The sequence below is a fragment of the Pristis pectinata genome, chromosome 7, assembly GCF_009764475.1.
Source record: "Pristis pectinata isolate sPriPec2 chromosome 7, sPriPec2.1.pri, whole genome shotgun sequence".
NCBI lineage: Eukaryota > Metazoa > Chordata > Chondrichthyes > Rhinopristiformes > Pristidae > Pristis > Pristis pectinata.
This window is the reverse complement of record NC_067411.1, coordinates 104063469-104086760: the sequence shown is the minus strand read 5'-3', so window position 1 is coordinate 104086760 and position 23292 is coordinate 104063469. Positions and strand designations below refer to the sequence as shown.

The following is a 23292-nucleotide window of genomic DNA, read 5'->3' as shown; positions in this document are numbered from 1 at the left end:
GCTCACCTCAGCAATCAGCACTCTCCCGAGTCCCTCGCTCCTCCTCCTGCTGCGACGGTCCCGTGATCACACTGCCACTTCTCCACCCAACTCTGCATCCTGCTGTATCCTACAACAATCTTCTACACTATCCACAACACCTCCAACCTTCATGTCATCTTCAAACTTACTAACCCATGCCTCCACTTCCTCATACAAGTCATTTATAAAAAATCACAAAGAGTGGGGATCTCAGAACAGATCCCTGCAGAACACCACTAGTCACTGACCTCCAGGCAGAATACTCTCCATCTACTACCACCCTCTGCCTTCTGTGGGCAAGCTAATTCCAAATCCATGCAGCCAAGTCTCCATGGATCTCATGCCTCATACTTTCTGGATAAACCTACCATGGGGAACCTTGTCAAGCCCCTTACTCAAGTCCATATACATCACATCCACCCTTGATCTTCATGTCCTCGAAAAACTCAATGGGGCTCGTGAGGCATGACCTGCTCCTCAAAGCCATGCTGACTATCCCCAATAAGGCAATGCTTCTCCAAATGCTCATAAATCCTGTCCCTATGAATCCCCTTCAATAGCTTGCCTACCACTGAAGTAAGACACACTGGTCTGTAATTCCCAGGATTATCCCTATTACCTTTCTTGAACAAGTGAACAACATTTGCCATCCTCCAATCCTCTGGTACAACTCCTGTGGCCAGGGAGGACACAAAGATCATCATCAATGCCCCAGCAGTCTTTTCCCTCGCTTCCTGTAGTAACCTGGGGTATATCCCATACGGCTCTGGGGACTTCTCTATCCTAATGTTTTCAGAAGCTCCAACACTACCTCTTTCTTAACCTCAATATGCTCCAGCACATTAGCCTGTTCTATGCTGACCTCACAATTGTCACAGTCCCTCTCCTTAGTGAACACTGAAGCGAAGTGTTCACTAAGGACCTCCCCTGCCTCCTCCGCCTCCAGGCACGTTTCCCCCCTTTATCCCTGAACGGTCCTACCCTCGCTCTAGTCATCCTCCTGTTCTTCACGTATGTGTAGAACGCCTTGGGGTTTTCCTTAATTCTACTCGCCAAGGCCTTTTCATCCCCCCTTCTAGCTCTCCTAAGTCCCCTCTTAAGCTCCTTCCTGCCTACCTTGTAATTCTCAAGAGCCCTGCCTGATTTTTGCTTCCTAAACCTTAAGTATGTTTCCTCTTGACTAAATGTCCCACCTCTCTTGTCAACCATGGTTCCTTCATCCTACTATTCTTTCCCTGTCTCAGTGGGACAAACCTATCCAGAACCCCATGCAGGTGATCCCTAAACAACCTCCACATTACTGCTGTGCATTCCCCTGAGAACATCTGTTCCCAATTTACACTCCCAATTTCCTGCCTAACACCCTCGTAATTAGCCTTCCCCCAATTAAAAACTTTCCCATATCGTCTGTTCCTATCCTTGTCCATGGCTATGCTAAAGGTCAGGGAGTTGCGGTCACTATCTCTGAAATGCTCACCCGCCAAGAGGTCTGTCACCTGACCATGTTCATTGCCTAGTACTAGATCCAATATGGCCCCTCCTCTAGTCAGCCTGTCCACACACTGTGCCAGGAATCATTCCTGGTCACACCTAACAAATTCTGCCCCATCTAAACCTTTTGCACTAAGGAGGTACCAATCAATATTAGGGAAGTCAAAATCACCCATGACAACAACCCTGAATAATTTCATTATTCTAAATATATGACTCTGTTACAAGCCCAACATTCTCAGAAGGAATGATTTGATTATTGCAGCCGACACATTTCAAGATGAATTTTATTTTTATCTGTTCACAGGATGTGGATTTTACTGGCAGTGCCTGCATTTATGGCCCTTTTCTTATGGCCTCTGAATTATGGAGGCAGTTAAGAGTCAGAGTCCAATAGGATGGAGGCCTGGAATAGGATGGCAGGTTTCCTTCCCTGAAACAATCAATGAACCAGAGAGATTTTTACAACTATCTGGTGGTTCCAAGATTACCCTCATCAATACTAGATTTTTGTTTCAGATTCATACAATTGCTTGAACTTAAATTCAATTCTCTGGCTTAATAGTCCAGACCTTTGGATACTTGTCTGGTAGGTAGTCTACTAACTGAACCACCATGTCGATGTGTATAGCAAACCTACAGAGTTAATTGCATGGAACTAACTATTCTGTGAGCCACTGATATACAGTCAAAAGAATTAGTTCCAACAAGCTGAAGATATTTGAGTAGAGATCATGAGGTTGAAAGCAAATGTAGGAAAATATCAGAGCCATTTGAAAATGGCTGTTGCACCACATCTTTACCTACAAGCCTGAGAAAATAAATGTCCTCAGAAAAATATAAAAGCATTTAGTTAAGCAAAGTCCTTCCTAGAAAGAGTTGGCTCAGACCCTCTTGATGAGGTCTTGTGCATCCTGCACTTGGTGGGGTCAAAACAAGCCCTGCTTTCAATATTGACTATGATAACCCCCAGTCTTTTAAAAAAAAGTGCACCTTTATTATTTTGATATCTGTCTACCTGACACCTGACCATAATACTTCTGGCAGAAGAGAAGCAGGAGGCCTCGACTTTTATCTGCCAGAGAGTTTTCTGTGAAGATCTACCTGTGTTTTTGGTCATTTGGACAATTTACTAATATTTATTAAGAATAATATACGGCTTCTAAATTTCATAACATTACCTCCTCAAATAATTTGTTGAATTTTCAGGGTTTTTTTTAAAACATGCTGATTCTCTAAATTTGGTACATTGCCACACAAGAGCAAGGTGGTTGTATATTTTGTTTGCGAATGCATGAGTGATTTTTAAGCACCCCATTGGGGAAACCACTAACTACCTTAAGTTAGTAGACACTAAAATTATTTTTCTACTTAGAGCTGTTTATAATGAAATTATAGATGAGGAGGCTTTATGTTAATACATTCATGAACTGATCTGCTAATTGTGAAAATTGGGTTTCTCTTCATTTGTGTGGTGAAACTACAAAAAATATTGATGGGAAAATAACCAAAGTTTCCTTGTAAAGCCACAATATTCATTCTTATCCATGACCAACAGATTTGTTGATTGTTCTGATCTGGATTGCACTGTCTAGAAGGATGGTGAAAGCAGACTCAATAGTAACGTTCAACAGGTAATTGGATGAATAAATGAAAGGGAAAAATGTGCAGGGCAATGGAGAAAAGAGAGAGGATTGTAGATCAATGAATGGGCTTTTGAAGGCCTGTGGAAGCTTCATATAATTTCCTGTATCTCTGATATCTGTTTCTTGTTTCCTTTGTTCAGTTTCCAAAAATGTTTCAGCTGTGCCAAATTCAGATGCTGCAACAACCACAGACATGCCCACGACACTTACCTCAAATGGGGAATCACCAAGTAAGATTGAACTTTGAGGTACAATATTTCAACAAGACTAGAGTCTGGAAAGTAAAAGGAACTTTAAAGTACTTTGATAAGTGTAATTATTCTTCTAACACAGAAAAAATGTTATCCTGTTTGCACAAAGTAACTTCCCACTAACTACAAGAAGATATTGACAACCAATTTTTTGTGACATTGAGAGATAATTAGCAGGAAGAACAGCTGGAAGAGTTTTCCTCCTTTTCTTCGAAACAGTGCAAAGGGAACATTTACACCAGCCTGCAAAACCTCACGGAGATTCCATACAGCCTGCCATCCAAAAGACAGTACCTCCGATACCATTAAACCCCCTCAGTACTACCACTGGAGTGTCATTGAAGACGTTATGCCCAAGTTCTGGAATGTCTCAGTCAGGAGAATGCTCCCAGTGTGAGCATTACACTACTGATTCTCCTCCAACCCAAGATTGAAATATTAGCATCAGCTTTCTCAGTCCTGATTTTGAGATCTTGAATGAGAGCACATATACGAGGGTTGTACACAGAATAGACTTGCTTTACCTACTACCTTCTGAATCATGATCACTGTTGGAATTTAGAAAAAGCAGTGACCATTTTATGCATAACTGGGTCTTGCAAGCACAAAAGATACAAATGACCAGATAATCTGCCTTAGTGATGTATGCTGAGGATTAAATATTGGGCAGGTAACCCAATTCCTTTTTGAGTGAGTATAGGGCGTTCTCAATTCAATGCCTCATGCAGAAAATAGAGCAACTCTTCTTGAGGTGATAGTGATTGCAGTTAAGTGTCCATAGTGAAACTTGAACAATCTTTTCAATTGTCCTTCACAGGAAAATCAAAAATTGAGCTGAGGCTCAGTTCCTGATTTTCCAAGAAAGAAGTTGAAAAATCAAGTTTAAACTGGTAATCCCAAATTGCAGTTCAATTGAATAAGACTTCATGCCACAAAAATGGAAAGTTGACCTTTCATTGTACCATGGTGTGGAAGTACAACTAATTAGTATTTTATGTGACTGCATGAATACAAGGAGAGATCATTCAGGCCTTTATTACCAACTCTTCAGGATGATGTTCACTCTTAACAATGACTCTTCCAGTGTAATAACAATGTTACTCACCTTCTGCAATTTTAAATGTTGATATTGGTTTATTATTGTCACTTGTACCGAGGTAGAGTGAAAAACTTGTCTTGCATACCGTTTGTACAGATCAATTCAATACACAGTGCAGAAACATTGAGTTAGTACAGAGTGCATTGAGGTAGTACAGGTAAAAAACAGTAACAGAGTACAGAGTAAAATGTCACAGCTACAGGGAAGTGCATTGCAGGTAGACAGTAAGGTGCAAGGTCATAACAAGGTAGATTATGAGGTCAAGAGTCCAACTCATTTTATAAAGGGAACCATTCAATAGTCTTATCACAGTGGGATAGAAACTGTTCTTGAGCCTGGTGGTATGCGTGCTTGGGCTCCTGTATCTTCTGCCTGATGGGAGAGGAGAGAGAATGACCCGGGTGGGTGGGGTCTTTGATTATGCTTGCTGCTTCACCAAGGCAGCGAGAGGTACAGAGTCCATGGAGGGGAGGCTGGTTTTTGTGACATCAAAGGGGACATGCCAAATTTCTTTAGACTCCTGAGGAAGTAGAGGCACTGGTGAGCATTCTTGGCCGTGGTGTTTATGTGGTTGGATCAGGACAGGGTATTGGTGATGCTTACTCCTAGGAACTTGAAGCTCTCAACCCTGGCCACACAGTCATGAGTATATAGGGAGTAGAGTAGAGGGCTGAGGACGCAGCCTTGTGGGGCACCAGTGTTGAGAATAATCGTGCTGGAGGTGTTGCTGCCCATCCTCACTGATTGCAGTCTGTTGGTCAGAAAGTCAAGGATCCAATTACAGATGGAGGTGTAGAGTCCCAGGTCATGGAGTTTGGTGATGAGTTTGCTTGGAATTAGAAACATAGAAAAAACTACAGCACAACTCAGGCCCTTCAGCCCACAAAGCTGTGCCGAACATGTCTCTACCCTAGAAATTACTAGGCTTACCCATAGCCCTCTATTTTTCCCAGCTCCATGTACCTATCCAAAAGTCTCTTAAAAGACCCTATCGTATCAGCCTCCACCACCGCTGCCGGCAGCCCATTCCACGCACTCACCGCTCTCTGAGTAAAAAACTTACCCCTGACATCTCCTCTATACCTACTCCCCAGCATCTTACACCTATGTCCTCTTGTGGCCACCATTTCAACCCTGGGGAAAAGCCTCTGACTGTCTACCCCATCGATACCTCTCATCATCTTATATACCTCTATCAGGTTCCGCCCATCCTCCGTCGCTCCAAGGAGAAAAGGCCGTCTCCCCTCAACCTGCTTTCATAAGGCATGCTCCGCATTCCAGGCAGCATCCTTGCAAATCTCCTCTGCACCCTTTCTATGGCTTCCACATCCTTCCTGTAGTGAGGCAACGAGAACTGAGCACAGTACTCCAAGTGGGATCTGACCAGGGTCCTATATAGCTGCAACAATACTTCTCGGCTCCTAAATTCAATTCCCCGATTGATGAAGGACAATACACCATATGCCTTCTTAACCACAGAGTCAACCTGCGCAGCCGCTTTGAGCGTCCTATGGACTTGGAACCCAAGATCCCGCTGATCCTCCACACTGCCAAGAGTCCTACCATTAAGACTATATTCTGCCATCATATTTGACCTACCAAAGTGAACCACTTCACACTTATCTGGGTTGAACTGCATCTGCCACTTCTCAGCCCAACTTTGCATCCTATTTATGTCCCTCTGTAACCTCTGACAGCCCTCCAAACTATCCACAACACCCCCGACCTTTGTGTCATCCGCAAACTTACTAACCCACCCCTCCACTTCCTCATCCAGGTCATTTATAAAAATTACAAAGAGCAAGGGTCCCAGTGCAGATCCCTGAGGTACACCACTGGTCACCAACCTCCACTCAGAATACGACCCTTCAACAACCGCTCTTTGCCTTCTGTGGGCCAGCCAGTTCTGGATCCACACTGCAATGTCCCCTTGGATCCCATGTCTCCTCACCTTCTCCATAAACCTTGCACAGGGTACCTTATCAAATGCCTTGCTGAAATCCACATACACTACATCTACTGCTCTCCCTTCATCAATGTGTTTAGTCACATCCTCAAAAAATTCAATCAGGCTCGTAAGGCAGGACCTGCCCTTAACAAAGCCATGCTGACTATTCCTAATCATATTATACCTCTCCAAATGTTCATAAATCCTGCCTCTCAGGATCTTCTCCATTAGCTTACCAACCACTGAGGTGAGACTCGCCGGTCTATAATTCCCTGGACTATCCCTACTCCCTTTCTTGAATAAGGGAACAACATCTGCAACTCTCCAATCTACAGGAACCTCTCCCGTCTCCATTGACGATGCAAAGGTCATCGTCAGAGGCCCTACAATCTCTTCCCTCGTCTCCCACAGCAGCCTGGGGTACGTCTCATCCAGTCCTGGCGACTTATCCAACCTGATACTCTCCAAAAGTTTCAGCACCTCCTCTTTCCTAATTTCTACATGTTCAAGCTTTTCAGCCCACTGCAAGTCCCCACTACAATCCCCCAGATCTTTTTCCGTAGTGAATACTGATGTATTCATTAAGTACCTCCGCTATTTCTTCCGGATCCATACACACTTTCCCACTGCTGCACTTGATAGGCCCTATTCTTTCGCATCTTATCCTCTTGCTCTTCACATACCTGTAGAATGCCTTGGGGTTTTCCTTAATCCTGCCCGCCAAGGCCTTCTCATGCCCCCTTCTGGCTCTCCTAATCTCCTTCTTAAACTCCTTCCTACTAGCCTTATACTCTTCCAGATCTCTAACATTACCTAGCTCTCTGTACCTTTCGTAAGCATTTCTTTTCCTTTTGACTAGATTTATTATAGCCTTTGTACACCACGGTTCCTGTATCCTATCGTGACTCCCCTGTCTCATTGGAACATGCCTATGCAGAACTCCACACAAATATCCCCTAAATATTTGCCACATTTCTTCCGTACTTTTCCCTGAGAACATCTGTTCCCAATTTAATCTTCCAATTTCCTGCCTGAGAGCCTCATAATTCCCTTTACTCCAAGTAAACGCCTCTCTAGTCTGTTCCTATCTCTCTCCAGTGCTAACGTAAAGGAGATGGAATTATGATCACTATCACCAAAATGTTCACCACTGAGAGATCTGACAACCTGACCAGGTTCATTTCCCAATACCAAATCAAGCACAGCCTCTCCTCTTGTAGGCCTATCTACATATTGTGTCAAGAATCCTTCCTGAACACACTTAACAAACTCCACCCCATCTAAACCCTTCACTGTCTGGAGATGCCAATCGATGTTAGGGAAATTAAAATCCCCCATCACAACAACTCTGTTATTCTCACACCTTTCTAGGATCAGCTTCCTATTTCTGATTTTTTCAGAAATTAATATATTTCTGCACAGTTCCAATATCTACATTATATATCATGGATAGGAATTAGACACAAATATATAACAAATCGGTACCAATCATAAAATATATTTCTCTGGTCCCCACCATCTTTTTAACAAATTTATCTTGTCACCTCCTCCGGCTGATCATAGAGTAGAGCAATACAGCACAGAGACAGGCACTTCAGCCCACATGTCCATGGTGCCCACCCATCTAGTCCCAATTTCCTACGTTCAGCCCATATCCCTCTAAACCCCTCCTATCCGTGTACTTGTCCAAATGTCTTTTAAGGGTTGTTATGATTTTAGCCAACATAAAGGCTCCTCCTGGACATTCTCTCTTCTCCCCCCTCCCATTGGGCAGAAGATACAAAAGCCTGAAAACATGGATGACCAGGCTCAAGGACAGCTTCTATCCCGCTGTTGTAAGACTATTGAATGGACCTCTTGGACAATAAGATGGACTCTTGACCTCACAATCTACCAAGTTATGGCCTTGCACCTAATTGTTTGCCTACACTGCACTTTCTCTGTAAAAGTAACACTTTATTCTGCATTCTATTATTGCTTTTCCCTTGTACTACCTCAATGACTGATGCGATTTAATGATCTGTATGGCATGAAAATAAAGTTTTTCACTGTACCTCAGTACATGACAATAATAAACCAATTATCAATTACCTGCCTCAACGACTTTCTCTGGCAGCTCATTCCACATACGCACCACCGTTTGTGTGAAGAAGATTCCCCCAGGTCCCTTTTAAGTCTTTCACCTCTCACCTTAAACCTATGCCCTCTAGTTTTTTAGTTCCCTTTCCCTGGGAAAAAGACAGTGCATTCACCCTATCTATACATAAGAACATCAGAAATAGGAGCAGGAGTTGGCCATCCGGCCTGTCGAGCCTGCTCCACCATTCACTACAATCATGGCTGATCTGGCCGTGGACTCAAATCCACTTACCTGCCTTTTCCCCATAATCCTTAATTCCCCGACTGTGCAAAAATCTATCTGTGTCTTAAATGTATTTAATGGGGTAGCCTCTACTGCTTCCCTGGGCAGACAATTCCACAGATTTACCCCTCTCTGGGAAAAGCAGTTTCTCCTCATCTCCATCCTAAGTCTATTCCCCCGAATCTTGAGGCTATGTCCCCTAGTTCTAGTCTCACCTACCAGTGGAAACAACCTTCCTGCCTCTATCTTATCTATCCCTTTCATAACTTATACGTTTCTATAAGATGCCCTCTCATTCTTCTGAATTCCAGCGAGTATAGTCTCAGGCAACTCAATCTCTCCTCATAGGCTAACCCTCTCATCTCTGGAATCAACTTGGTGAACTTCCTCTGCATTGCCTCCAAAGCCAGTATTTCTTTCCCTAAGTAAGGAGACCAGAACTGCACGCAGTACTCCAGGTGCGGCCTCACCAGTACCCTGTACAGTTGCAGCATAACCTCCCTACTCTTAAATTCAATCCCTCCAGCAATGAAAGACAACATTCTATTTGCCTTCTTGATAATCTGTTGCACCTGCAAACCAACCTTTTGCGATTCATGCACAAGCACTCCCAAGTCCCTCTGCACAGCAGCATGCTCCAATCTTTCACCATTTTTTCTATCTTCTATTTTTCCTTCCAATGTGGATGATCTTGCATTTATCAACATTGTACTCCATCTGCCAGACCCTTGCACAGTACGGTAACATATTGTACATACTGAACAATATGTTGTGCTTGCATAGCATGCACAGTAGTGTAGCGGTTAGTGTAACACTATTACAGTGCCAGCAACCCGGGTTCAATTCCAGCCGCTCTCCGTAAGGAGCTTGTACATTCTCCCCGTGACTGTGTGGGTTTCCTCCGGGTGCTCCAGTTTCCTCCCACATTCCAAAGACGTACCGGTTAGGAAGTTGTGGGCATGCTATATTGGCACTGGAAGCGTGGCGACACTTGCGGGCTGCCCCCAGAACATTCTACACAAAAGATGCATTTCACTGTGTGTTTCGATGTACATGTGACTAATAAAGATATCTCATCTTATCTATATCTCTCCGCAGACACTCTGTATCCTCTGCACAATTTGCTTTTCCACTCAATTTAGTATCATCAGCAAACTTAGATACACTGCACTCGGTCCCCTCTTCCAAATTGTTAATGCCTATCGTGAACAGTTGTGGGCTCAGTATCAACCCCTGCGGCACCCCGCTCACCACTGATTGCCAACCAGAGAAGCACCCATTTATCCCAACTCTCTGCCTTCTATTGATTAACCAATCCTCTATCCATGCTACTACATTACCACCAACTCCATGCATCCTTATTTTGTGGATAAGTCTTTATATGGCACCTTATCAAATGTCTTCTGGGAATCCAAGTATACAACATCCACATGTTCCCCTCTATCCACTACACTCATTATATCCTCAAAGAACTCCAAGAAGTTTGTCAAACAGGACCTGCCCTTCCTGAATCCATGCTGTGTCTGCCTGACGGAACCACTTCTATCCAGATGTCTTACTATTTCTTCCTTAATGATAGCTTTAAGCATTTTCCCAACTATAGACGTTAAACTAACTGACCTATAGTTACCTGCCTTTTACCTACATCCTTTTTTTAAACAGTGGCATGACATTCGCTGTCTTCCAGAGAATTTTGGTAAATTATCATAAGTGCATCTCCTATAACCTCTGCCATTTTTTCAGTGCCTGGGGATGCATCTCATCAGGGCCAGGGGACTTGTCTACCTTTAGCAATTGTATCGAGGTCCTCATCTCCCATCACATCCATAACATTTCTCTTTGGCATGTTAGACGTGTCCTCCACCGTGAAGACCAACACAAAATAGTCATTCAAGGCCTCGTCCATTTCCACATTGCCTAATATTAATTCCCCCTTCTCATCTTCCAAAGGACCCACGTTCACTTTAGCCACACTTTTCTGCTTTACATAATTATTAAAACTTTTACCATCTGTCCTTATATTTTGTGCTGGTTTATTTTCATAATCTATCTTCCTTTTCCTTATTGCTTGCTTAGTGGTTCTTTGTTGCTTTTTTAAGGTTTTCCCAATCTTCCAGTCTTCCACTATTCTTAGCGACTTTATATGCATGAGCTTTTAGCCTAATGCCTTCTTTTATTTCCTTAGTTATCCAAGGATAGCTCTCCCCACCCTTACTGCCCTTGCTTTTAACTGGAATATACTTTTGTTGAGCATCGTGAAAAATCTCTTCCACTGTTCCTCAACTGTCCCACCATATAGCCTGTGTTTCCAGTCTATGCTAGCCAACTCCTGCCTCATCCCATTGTAGTCTCCCTTGTTTAGGCATAATACACTGGTTTTAGATCAAACTATTGCACCCTCCGTTTGTATGAGAAATTCAATCATACTATGATCACTCTTTCCAAGAGGATCCCTAACTACAAGATCGTTAATTTTACCCGTCTCATTGCACAGGACCATATCTAAGATAGCATTTTTCCTTGCAGGTTCACTGACATGCTGTTCAAGAAAGCTATCACGGATGGATTCTATGGATCTGTCTATAAGATCATATAAGATTATAGATCCCTCTATAAGATCACCTACAATCTTATCATTCTCTTACCTTCCAAGGAGTAAAGTGCTCTCCTGCCCAACTTCTCCCTGTAATTCAGGCCCTCTCGTCCAGGCAGCATCCTCGTAAATCTCTTCAACACACTCTCCAGCTTGACAATGTCTTTCCTATAACAGGGTGACCAAAACGGTAGACAATGCTCCAGGTATGTTCATACCAACGTCCTGTAGAACTGCAACATAACATCCCAACTCCTATACACAGCGTGCCAAGCATCTTATTCACCACCCTGTCTATCTGTGATGCCACTTTCAGTGAACTAGGTCCCTCTGTTCCACAACACTCCCCAGGGCCCGACCATTCATTGTACAAGTCCTACCCTGGTTTGTCTTCCCAAAATGCAACACTTCACACTTATCTGAATTGAAAGCCACTTGCCAATCCTTGGCCCACTTACCTAACTGATCCAGATCTCCTTGTAATTTTTGATAACCTTCTTGACTGTATATGATACCACCTATTTTGGTATCATCCTCAAACTTAGTAACCATGCCTTATACATTCACAACGAAATCAGACAATATCACAGAACTGTCCACTGTGGCACAACACTTGTTACAGGCCTCCGGTCCAAAAGCAACTTTCAACTATCACTATCTGCTTCCTACCATCGAGCCAATTAGCTACGTTTCCCTGGATCTCATGTGATCTAACTTTAGATTAGCCTGTCATGCAGGACTTTGTCAAAGGCCTTTCTAAAGTCCGTATTGACAACATCCACTGCCCTACTCTCATCTGTTCTCTTGGTAATCTCATCGAAAAAGTTTTTATTATAAGGTTTAGTTTTTTATAAGGTTCTTTTTTATATGTTGTCATATAAGTTTTAATCAGGAATAGTGGGGGCAGGACTGTGCAGGTGCGTGACGTCAGCAGGTAAGGCGCGGGCAGTTTAAAAAGCAAACCGCCATATCCAGTGGGCAGCGTCGGAGAGGGCAGCGGAGTGAGAGGGAGCAGAGTGGTTGGGCTTTGGCTCAACGGGCTTAGGCATAAAGGGGCGAGGCAGGTGAGTCACTCGTAAGTAGGTAAAGGTAAGGTTTTACCTGTTATCTGTTTATAAATTTTTAAGTAGGAAAAACTAGGGGGAAAAATGAGAACTAGTCCAGATGGAGGACATGGTGGTGTGTTGCAGCTGCTTGATGTGGGAGCCCGTGGACCGCAGCAAGGTCCATGATGGCCCCATCTGCAGTAAGTGCTTGAGGCTGGAGGAACTTCAGCTCAAACTTGATGAGCTGGAGTTGCAGCTTCAAACACTGAGCAGCATCAGGGAGGGAGAGAGTTATGTAGATACTGTACATCAGGAGACAGTCACCCCCCTTAGAACAGGTACTTCTGGGGTCCAGGAAGTAGATAGAAAGGTGGCTGTCAGGGGAGGGAAAAGGAAAAAAACAAACAGGCAGATAGAGCAGAGGACCCCGGAGGCTGTTCCCCTCAATAACAGGTTTTCCGCTTTGGAAGCTGTTGAGGGAGATGACCTGCCGGGGCCTAGCAGCAGTAGCCAGGTCTATGGCACTGGGACCGGTCCTGCTGCTCGGAAGGGTAGGGGGAAGAGGAAGGCAGTAGTGATAGGGGACTCGACAGTCAGGGAAACAGATAGGAGGTTCTGTGGCAGTGAGCATGAATCCCGGATGGCATGTGCCTCCCAGGTGCTAGGGTCCGGGATGTCACTGATCGGGTCCACAGGATTCTAGAGCGGGAGGGAGAACAGCCAGAAGTCGTGGTTCATGTTGGTACCAACGACATAGGTGGGAAGAGGGATGAGGTCCTGAAAAGTGAGTTTAGTGAGCTAGGCAGAAGGCTGAAGAACAGGACCTCAAGGGCAGCAATCTCAGGATTGCTGCCAGTGCCATGAGATAGTGAAGGTAGGAATAGGAGATGGCAGATAAATGCGTGGCTGAGAAGTTGGTGCAGGAGGGAGGGTTTTAGATTTTTGGATCATTGGGATCTCTTCTGGGGAAGGTGAGACCTGTACGGAGAGGACAGGTTACACCCGAAACTGAGGGGGGCCAATATCCTTGCTGCCAGGTTTGCTAGGGTGGTTCAGGAGAGTTTAAACTAGATTGTGAGGGGGAAGGGAACCAGAGGAGTAGGTCAGAGGAAGAAGGGAATGGGGAAAAGTCAGATCTAACAGGTAGAGAGGCTTTGAGGAAGGAGAAGCAGAGTACAGGCTACAGAAGTAGTAAGGCAGATGGGCTAAAGTGCATTTACTTAAATGCAAGAAGCATCAGGAATAAGGGAGATGAACTGAGAGCTTGGGTAAATACATGGGACTATGATATTGTGGCTATCACAGAGACATGGCTGACATCAGGGCAGGAATGGATGCTGAATATTCCTGGTTTTCAGTGTTTTAAAAGGGATAGGGAGGGGGGCAGAAGAGGAGGAGGGGTGACAATACTGGTCAGGGACACTGTTACAGCTGCAGAAAGGGTAGATAATGAAGAAGGATCCTCTCTAGAGTCAGAATGGGTGGAAGTTAGGAACAAGAAAGGAGCAGTTACCCTCCTGGGAGTACTCTATAGGCCCCTCCGGAAGCAGTAGGGATACTGAGGAGCAGATTGGGAGGCAGTTTTTGGAAAGATGCGAAAATAACAGGGTTATTATAATGGGAGACTTCAACTTGTCAAATATTGATTGGCGCCTACTTAGTGCCAAAGGTTTAGACGGGGCGGAGTTTGTTAAGTGTGTCCAGGATGGATTCCTGACACAGTATGTTAACAGGCCGACTAGAGGATATGCCATATTAGATCTAGCTTTAGGTAATGAACCGGGACAGGTGACAGATCTATCGGTGGGTGAGCATTTGGGGGACAGTGACCATTGCTCCATAACCTTTAGAATTGTCATGTTATGAGGCTGTAAGGCGAATTATGAGGCTGTAAGGCGAGAACTTGGGAGTGTAAATTGGGATGACATTTTTGAAGGGAAATGTACTATGGAGATGTGGTCGATGTTCAGGGATCTTTTGCAGGATGTTAGGGATAAATTTGTCCTGGTAAGGCAGAGAAGGAATGGCAGGGTGAAGGAACCATGGGTGATGAGAGCGGTGGAACAACTAGTTAGGAAGAAGGCGGCAACATACATAAGGTGTAAGCAGCAAGGATCAGACAGGGCTCTTGAGGAATATACAGTAGCAAGGAAGGAACTTAAGAAAGGGCTGAGGAGAGCGAGAAGGGGTCATGAAGAGGCTTTGGCAAGTAGGGTTAAGAAGAATCCCAAGGCTTTTTTCTCGTACGTGAAGAGCAGAAGGATGTCCGATTAAAGACAAAGGTGGGAGGATGTGCCTGGAAGCTGTCGAAGTGGGTGAGGTTCTCAATGAATACTTCTCTTCGGTATTCACCAAGGAGAGGGGTCTTGATGATGCTGAGGACAGTGTTGGTAAGGGTAATGTTCTAGAGTATGTAGATATCAAGAGAGAGGGTGTGTTGGAGTTGTTAGAAAATATTGGGACGGATAAGTCCCCGGGGCCTGACAGAATATTCCCCACGCTGTTTCGTGAGGTGAGAGAGGAGATTGCTGAATCGTTGGTTAGGATCTTTGAGTCCTTGTTGTCCACAGGGATGGTACCGGAGGATTGGAGGGTGGCAACTGCTGTCCCCTTATTCAAAAAAGGTAGTAGGGATAGTCCAGGGAATTACAGACCAGTGAGCCTTACGTCTGTGGTGGGTAAGCTGTTAGAAAGGATTCTAAGAGATAGGATCTATGAGCATTTAGAGAATCATGGACTGACTAGGGACAGCCAGCATGGCTTTGTGAAGGTAAGATCTTGCCTCACAAGCCTGATAGGGTTCTTTGAGGAGGTGACCAGGAAGATTGATGAGGGTACTGTAGTGGATGTGGTTTACATGGATTATAGTAAGGTGTTTGACAAGGTTCCGCCTGATAGGCTTCTTCAGAAGGTCAGAGGGCAAGGGATCCAGGGAGGCTTGGCAGCGTGGATTCAGAATTGGCTTGCCTGTAGAAAGCAGAGCGTCGTGGTGGAGGGAGTGCATTTGGATTGGAGGGCTGTGACTAGTAGTGTCCCACAGGGATCAGTTCTGGGACCTCTACTTTTTGTGATATTTATTAATGACTTAGATGAGGGGGTGGAAGAGTGGGTTAGCAAGTTTGCAGATGACACAAAGATCGGTGGTGTTGTGGATAGTGTGGAGGGCTGTCGAAGCTTACAGAGGGATACTGATAGGATGCAGAGCTGGGCTGAGAAGTGGCAGATGGAGTTCAATCCAGAGAAGTGTGAGGTAGTACACTTTGGAAGAACAAACTCCAAGGCAGAGTACAAGGTAAATGGCAGGATTCTGAGGAGCAGAGGGATCTGGGGCTTCATATCCACAGATCACTGAAAATTGCCTCACAGGTACATAGGGTAGTTTAAGAGCCATGAAGTAATGATGCAGCTTTACAAAACTCTGGTTCGGCCACACTTAGAGTACTGTGTCCAGTTCTGGTCGCCTCATTATAGGAAGGATGTGGAGGTGTTGGAAAGGGTGCAGAGGAGATTTACCAGGATGCTGCTTGGATTAGAGAGTATGGATTATGAGGAGAGACTAAATTACTCATTGGAGAGAAGGAGGATGAGGGGAGACATGATAGAGGTATACAAAATATTAAGAGGAATAGATAGAGTGGACAGCCAGCGCCTCTTTCCCAGGGCACCAATGCTCAAAACAAGAGGATATGGCTTTAAAGTAATGGGTGGGAAGTTCAAGGGAGACGTCAGAGGGAGGTTTTTTACCCAGAGAGTGGTTGGTGCATGGAATGCACTGCCTGGGGTGGTGGTGGAGGCTGATATGTTGGTCAAGTTGAAGAGATTGTTAGATAAGCATATGGAGGAATTTAAGATAGAGGGATATGTGGGAGGAAGGGGTTAGATAGTCTTATGCGTGGTCTGAAGGGTGGCACAACATGGTGGGCCGAAGGGCCTGTATTGTGCTGTATTGTTCTATGGTTAAAACTCAAGAGATTTGTCAGACACAATTTCCCACGCACAAAGCCGTGCTGACTATCCCTAATCAGACTTTGTCTATCCAAATGTTGGTAGATCCTGTCCCTCAGATCCCCTCCAGTATCTTACCCAGACTCACCTGCCTATAGTTCTCTAGCTTGTCTTTGCTACCCTTGTTAAGTAACAGTACACCACTGCCCACCCTCCAGTCTTCCAGAATTTCACCTATGGCTAAAGATGAAGCAAATATTTCTGCAAGGGCCTCCACGATTTCTTAATTTCCTAGCTTCCCACAAGGTCTGAGAATGCACTCAGTTAGGCCCTGGGGACTTATCCACCTTAGAACATTACAGCACAGTACAGGCCCTTCAGCCCACAATAATGTGCTTTGAAGCCGCCAATACGTCCTCCTTGGTGACTTGCATGATTTGCATGTGGTCCAAGACATCATCACCCCATTTGCCTCATTTCCAGATTCTACACTGCTAACCACAAGTGCCACACCTGACATGACCACTGCTGACGTTACTATCTCCACTGTGACCTCAATAGGTAAGGCAGGGTTCCTGAGTTTGCAACTTTGAATAACTTTCATGCAGTTTTATCGTAAGTCTGAACTCTCCCAAAGTTGATGGATGATAAAGGATTCTCATGTCCCTGATGTTTCTAACATATGACGTGCAGTTTTGTTACATACTGTCCAACGAGCATTTGTGTTGAACTTTCGGCAGAAGGAATGCTTGCTGTAGACTACACCAAGTTATCCATGAAAGATGTGGTCCTGGATAGTCAATTGTCCTTTCATCATGGTCATTGGATCTGCTGGGCCAATCAGAGATCCCCTGGGCAAAACTTGGAGGTTGGTTCAGGATAAACTTAAATGTAAAAATTGGGGAAGATTAAGAATTGCCTGGTTTTCTTGTACTTACAATTTTAAGAGCACCAGCCAACCTCCTCACTAAAATTGTTCAGCAATGCCAGCCCTCCTTCCTAAATGAGAAATTTCTCCTGCAACAGCAGTTCCTGGAGATGCCTTAAAACGTAGGGTTGAGGATGGCTGGCAAATGGAGAGGCAGAGGAGGGGAAAATACCCTCACTACTTGTAGCCACATTGAATGTGCATTCTAAAAGAAAACATTTATAATTAAACAATAAAGAAAGAAAATGCTGGAAACACTCAGCAAGTCAGGCAGCATCTGTGGAGAAACAGGGTTAAAGCTTCAGGTTGTAGACTTTGGGTTTTATTTTGGATTTCCAGCAAATGCAATTTTTTGATTTTTTTTATTTACTATTTAATGTTCTTCCCCTTATTAATAGCCTCAAGCCTAATTTTAGCATTTTTTTTAAGATTGGTAAGAAGGTGACAAGCTGACTGTAGTCATAGAAATAAATACACTTTAATATTTATTAGCTAAATAATTCCTAAAGCAGATAAGAGTCCAAGTGAGAACTTTTATTCCCCTCATTTTCAAATTAATGCCCTGAAGTCACCATATGAAGTTCGGGCGGGGGGGGGGGGGGGGGGGGGGGCGGTGGCGGAGGTGGGTGTTGCGTTTTAACCTGCTTTTTGGAAGGAATGTTGACAAGGACAGGCTGTTCCAATAATTACAACCACGTTTAATAATAAACCACTGTGATACAATCAATGTAAGGTTACTGGGGGATAATCAGCTGAAGATTACAGGGAAATATGCTTCATAATTTTAGGTCCAGTGAGTGCTGGCAGAGTCTGAATGAGATGAACGGCCTCCTTCTAAGTGTGAGGTTCTATCATTCGATGTGGGTTAAATTGTTATCCTTCACTGAAACTGCATCCTTCCAGGTGGAACATTGTGCTTCTGAAGTATCTCTCATAGATAGTTCAGAATTCACATAACTGGCAAGTTCTGATAACAGAATAAACCCTGGCTGAGATCATAATCTGACAGAATGATAAATATTGGAGATTAGTACACAAAGTTCAAAAGTTGTAGAAAATACACAAGGAGCTGAACCTCAGCCAATACTGGCAAATGTTACGCAGTGTTGATTTTTTTTATGCTCTTGATGAACTTTATATTTTCGATGTAGCTCTGAAATTCTGTATTTTCTAAAATGGATCTCTCTTTTTAAGGCTCTACTGCACCGACAATGGCAACCTCAATTGTGACTTCTAGAAATAATGTCACGTCACCAAGTAAATAATCTCACTTTCATTAATAATTTTGAACATTTCCACTGATGTTATTCAGAAGGTATTTTGTTAAAGCAATGGGTAGAGCAGGGAACCTCCTGTTCAGAAGTGTTAAACTTATGCTTCGTTATGACAAAACTAAAACATGGCCTTGTCTGTGTTGGTCCCATTGGTCTTTTTTTTCTTTTTTTTTGAAATTAGAATGTGTAAGGTCTCACAAAATATCCATCGAATACAATCTTAGTTAATTGATTGCTACACCATTATATGTGCTCTCAATACACTGGTATTTCTGACGAGATCTTAAGTTAAGGCTGAGTCTGCTTTCCCATAACATCCCATGCCACTATTTAAAAGAAGAGCAGGAATGTTACCTCTGGTGCCTGCGCAGTCCAGCCCCCACTATTCCTGATTAAAACTTATATAACAGAGATTTAAAGGGGATCTGAGGGGGACCTCTTTCACCCAGAGGGTAGTGAGTACCTGGAATGTTCTGCCAGAGAGAATGATGGAAGCAGAGTCGCTGACAGCATTTAAGAAGTGTCTAGACAAGCACTTGAATTGTCTAGGCATGGAAGGTTGTGGACCAAATGCTGAGAGATGGGATTATTATGGATGGGTGCCCATTGGCCAGCAAGGATGTGGCGAGCAGGGTGGCTGTTGCCTTGCTGCTTGACTCTGTGACACAGACAGAGAAGCTTAATCTGATTTTAGCTGCTCCCTTATCAGCTACCTTAGGTCACCTGGTCTCACCCATCAGAGATGTTCCCTTTGTCCTTTCCTGCCCTGCCCCACCCTCTCTGCTACTTTTGTTTTCTCTCTTTCCCAGTTCTGATGCAGGGTTCTAGACCTGAAACTCTCCCCTTTCCACAGATGCTGCCTAACCTGCTGCGTATTTCCAGTATTTTCTATTTTTATTTCAGATTTCCAGAATCTGCAGATTTTTGCTTTTCATTCACTCAACTAACTTAATTGTTATAGAAATTTCTACACGTCCTGTTATTACCTCAATAATGAATTGCAGCACTTTCCCATCGATAGAAGTCAGGCTAACTAGCCCAGAGTTGCCTCCTTTCTGTCTGCCTCCTTTCCATTACGTTTCAATTTCCCAATCTTTTGGAATCTCTCCAGAATTGAGGGAATTTTGTCAATTAAAACCAATGTTTCCACTGTCTCTGCAATCACTTTCCTTTAAGACTTGGTTTAATTTGTTCAGCATAGGCCTATTCCTGTGCTGTACTGCTCTTTGTTCTACAAGATCCTAGCAAGGAGGCCATCAGGTCTGGAGAACCTGTCAGCCTTTAACCCTTTAGTTTACCTCGTACCTCTTCTCCAATGACAGAGCTCATTTTAACTTCCTTCCTCTCCAGAGCCCCTTCATTTCCTTGTTAACATAAAGACTGGCTATCACAAAGAAGACAAAGGATCAGAATAAATGGGTATTTTTCAGACTGGAAAGACATCAGGCGCCTCAGTGCAAGGAATCAAAAGGCAGACTATTACTTAAATGGACAGAGAGCAAATGAGTGGAGTACTGTGGGACCTGGGTGTGACAGGCACGATGCACTAAATATTAGCAATGCAAGAGCAGCAATAGTTGGAAGACAGGTGGCACATTGACCTCAAGAGAAGACCCCTGCATTACGGCCGTTTGGGTAATGGAAATTTGCCTTTGCAGAATTCACAAAACAATAATAAAAAATTTGACATAAGGAATACAATCCACTCCCATGGAATTCGTGTGAAAAATAATAAATCTACACAATTTTTTTCCCAACAGTTTTTGACGCATACGCAGATGACGCGGCTTCACATTACAAAACATTGCGATGCAGACCATCTTCGAGCAGTACAGGTGACCCCACTCCCATCCCCCCATGGGGGTCACCTGTACTGCTCAAAGGTTGGAGTTTAGAAACAGAAAAATATTGATTGCAATTGTACAAAGTGTTGTTGGGACCACACCCAGACTAATGAGACAATTTTGGTCTCCTTATTTAAGAAATTAAATACTAGTATTAGAGGCAGTGTGGAGGAAATTCATTAGGTCAGCCTCATAGAGTTATACATCATGGAAACAGGCCTTTCGGCCCAGCTTGTCCATGCCGGCCAAGGTGCCTTCATGAGTTTGTCCCATTGCCTGCATTTGGCCATTATCTCTCTGAAGCTTTCCTAGCCATGTACCTGTCCAAACGTCTTTTAAACATTTTCATTGTACCCGCCTCTATCAGTTCCTCTGGCAGCTCGTTCCATATACCCATCACCCTCTGTGAAAAGGTTACCTTCAGGTCCCCTTTAAAAGTTTCCCCTCTGACCTTAAACCTATGCCTTCTAGTTTTAGATTTCCCTCCTTTGGGAAGTCAACTGTCACAATCCATCTTGCCTTGGCCCTGGGATGAGAGGGCTGTCCTATCATGAATGGCTTAAAGAGTTAGATTTGTAATCTTTGGAGAATGAGAAGGTAAAACCTAACACACATGGCAAGATAAACTCTGATATATTTCCACTAGTTGGAGAGTCTCAAACGAGGGAACATAGTCACTACATAAGAAGGTCATTTAAAATTGAGATAAGTAGAATCTCTAGAATTTTGCGTCCCAAAGGGATGTGGAGGCTCAGTCACTGGAGGTACTTAAAGAGGAGGTAAGTACATTTTTAAAAGATCAGGAATTGAAGGGTATAGGGAACTAGAGTTGAGGCCTGGGACAGATCAGTCATGATCATATGTTCATAAGGAATGGTGAGCAGGGTTGGGGGACCCAGTGGCCAACTCCTGCTCCTATTTTCTTGTGTTCTTCTGTTCTATTATTATTGGAATGTTTCTAGCATCTTCTACCAAGAAGACTGATCCAAAATAATTATTTAGAATTTCTGTCATTTCTCAATTTCCCATTATGAATTTTCCAGTCTCATTCTCTAAGGCACCAAAATTTACTTTCACTACTCTCTTCCTTTTTATATTCCTGTAAAAGCTCTTACTGTAATATTGCATGTACACGTGTGCATGTGTGTGTGTGCACACGCGTGTATATCAGTACTAAGAAACATACTTATATAGTGACTTTTATGACTTTGGGACATCCCTACACATTCTATAAACAAGGAGATATTCTTGGTCAGTGCTGTAGTTTAAGAAACACAGGCCAGCTTTTACTCAATTTTTCTAAAATTCCCTGTGGAGGAGAATAACCTTGTTTCTGCCAACACCAGGATTTTGGTTCCTATTCTGAATACCATGTGGCCTGGTCAGGTGTGGTTTGTGGAGAAACAGCTTCTGCTGATATCTCAGTGATTTATGTGTGAGCACAGGCAATGCATGTCAGCACGGAGGACATCAGAGTTAATCCAACACTGTCCCCATCCAGCATCTGCTTAGAAAGAACAGTCACTCAGCTAACTAGGTCATCCTGGATTAGATCACTAATTCCATACAGACCAAGTATCCATAGTCTTGAGATCAATTTTCTCTTTTAACCTTGCACCAGAGTTGTTGCCTGTTGAGTCATAGAAAGATACAAGCTGTGAATTCAGAAAGCAAATGCGCCAATTTGATTTATGTCTTGAAATTAACATACTTAACACTAAGGCTTTTTATTTTATGCAGCTTGTGGCTCTCAGTTTCCAACATCCAGCAAGATTGTTGGTGGGACAGCTTCGGTGAATGGTGAATGGCCCTGGCAAGTTAGCCTCCACGTTCAATCTCATGTGTGCGGTGCTTCCATCATCTCTGACAGATGGCTCATCTCTGCTGCTCACTGCTTTCAAAAGTAATAACCTTATTGATGCCCTCACTTACATGTCTATTTAAGCTAATGGTGCTTTGGACACCAGAGATTTTCACTGAAGGTTACTTATTTAGCTCTAAGGCTTTGGAAAATTAAGTGCAAGGCAAGATTTAAGTCCTAGAGACTGACTTAGGCAGAAACATAAATCAAATATAGGCAAAGTAAGTTTGTGTGAAACTGTGCAGAGACAGTGTATGAGCTCCAAACATGGTCTTGATGTGGCTCAGGATGGACATGAAACAAATTCCAGAGTTTCGCTAGACTCAGATGTTCCAAAAGTTAGAACTAATGCTACAGAAAGAATGCTCAGCAAATTAAATTTACTCTCAGGCACAGTTACAATGAATAATTGTTCAGGAAATAATTGGATGCATGATGGGAGGCCACAGAATATTTCTTGATGGATTAACTAAAAGAGCCATGTCGCTTTACGCAATGGTGCCGAGCTTGTGCGATGGGCACTGCCCTTAGGTCTTTCCTTTTGCTCATGACATTAGACACAGGAAGATTCTATTCACCTGAGGCTTTATTTTACTAGTAGCCTGAAGATGACTCTGAAGCATGATTGGAATGAATTGGCTTGTCAAGGTTATTCTTTTTGTCTTGCCAGGTCTGCTGTCAAATTACTCATAGTATTACACTAATACCCTAGCAAGCTACTCAAATGTCACCAGGCTTCAATGCACTGGACATGTTATGCAGTGTCTGAAATCAACAGCACTACACAAGTAGTCTGTGACATGCAGTGTAGCACTGTATGGCTCAACAGGCAACTTCATGTGGCAATGTCAGAAATTCAAAAAGGAAATTGAACGTATATTTGAAAATGGAAAAATTTGTGGGTATGGTGGAATGGGGTAATTAACTACTCTTTCTCAGAGCTAATACAGACATAATAGGCCAAATGGTCTCCTCTGCTGCAC

General features: G+C 43.6%; 1 protein-coding gene across 3 annotated transcripts in view; it reads left to right on the top strand.

Moving 5' to 3' along the window:
• LOC127572666 (transmembrane protease serine 11B-like protein) overlaps positions 1-23292 on the top strand; it is a 77780-nt gene that overhangs the window by 34694 nt on the left and 19794 nt on the right. For 2 of the 3 annotated variants that reach the window (XM_052020160.1, XM_052020161.1), the window contains exons 7-10: positions 3299-3388; positions 16886-16963; positions 18525-18587; positions 22189-22351. In XM_052020160.1, the coding sequence (XP_051876120.1) occupies positions 3299-3388; positions 16886-16963; positions 18525-18587; positions 22189-22351 (394 nt within the window). The remainder of the gene's footprint in view (positions 1-3298; positions 3389-16885; positions 16964-18524; positions 18588-22188; positions 22352-23292) is intronic. The other variant, XM_052020162.1, reaches the window with a different exon arrangement.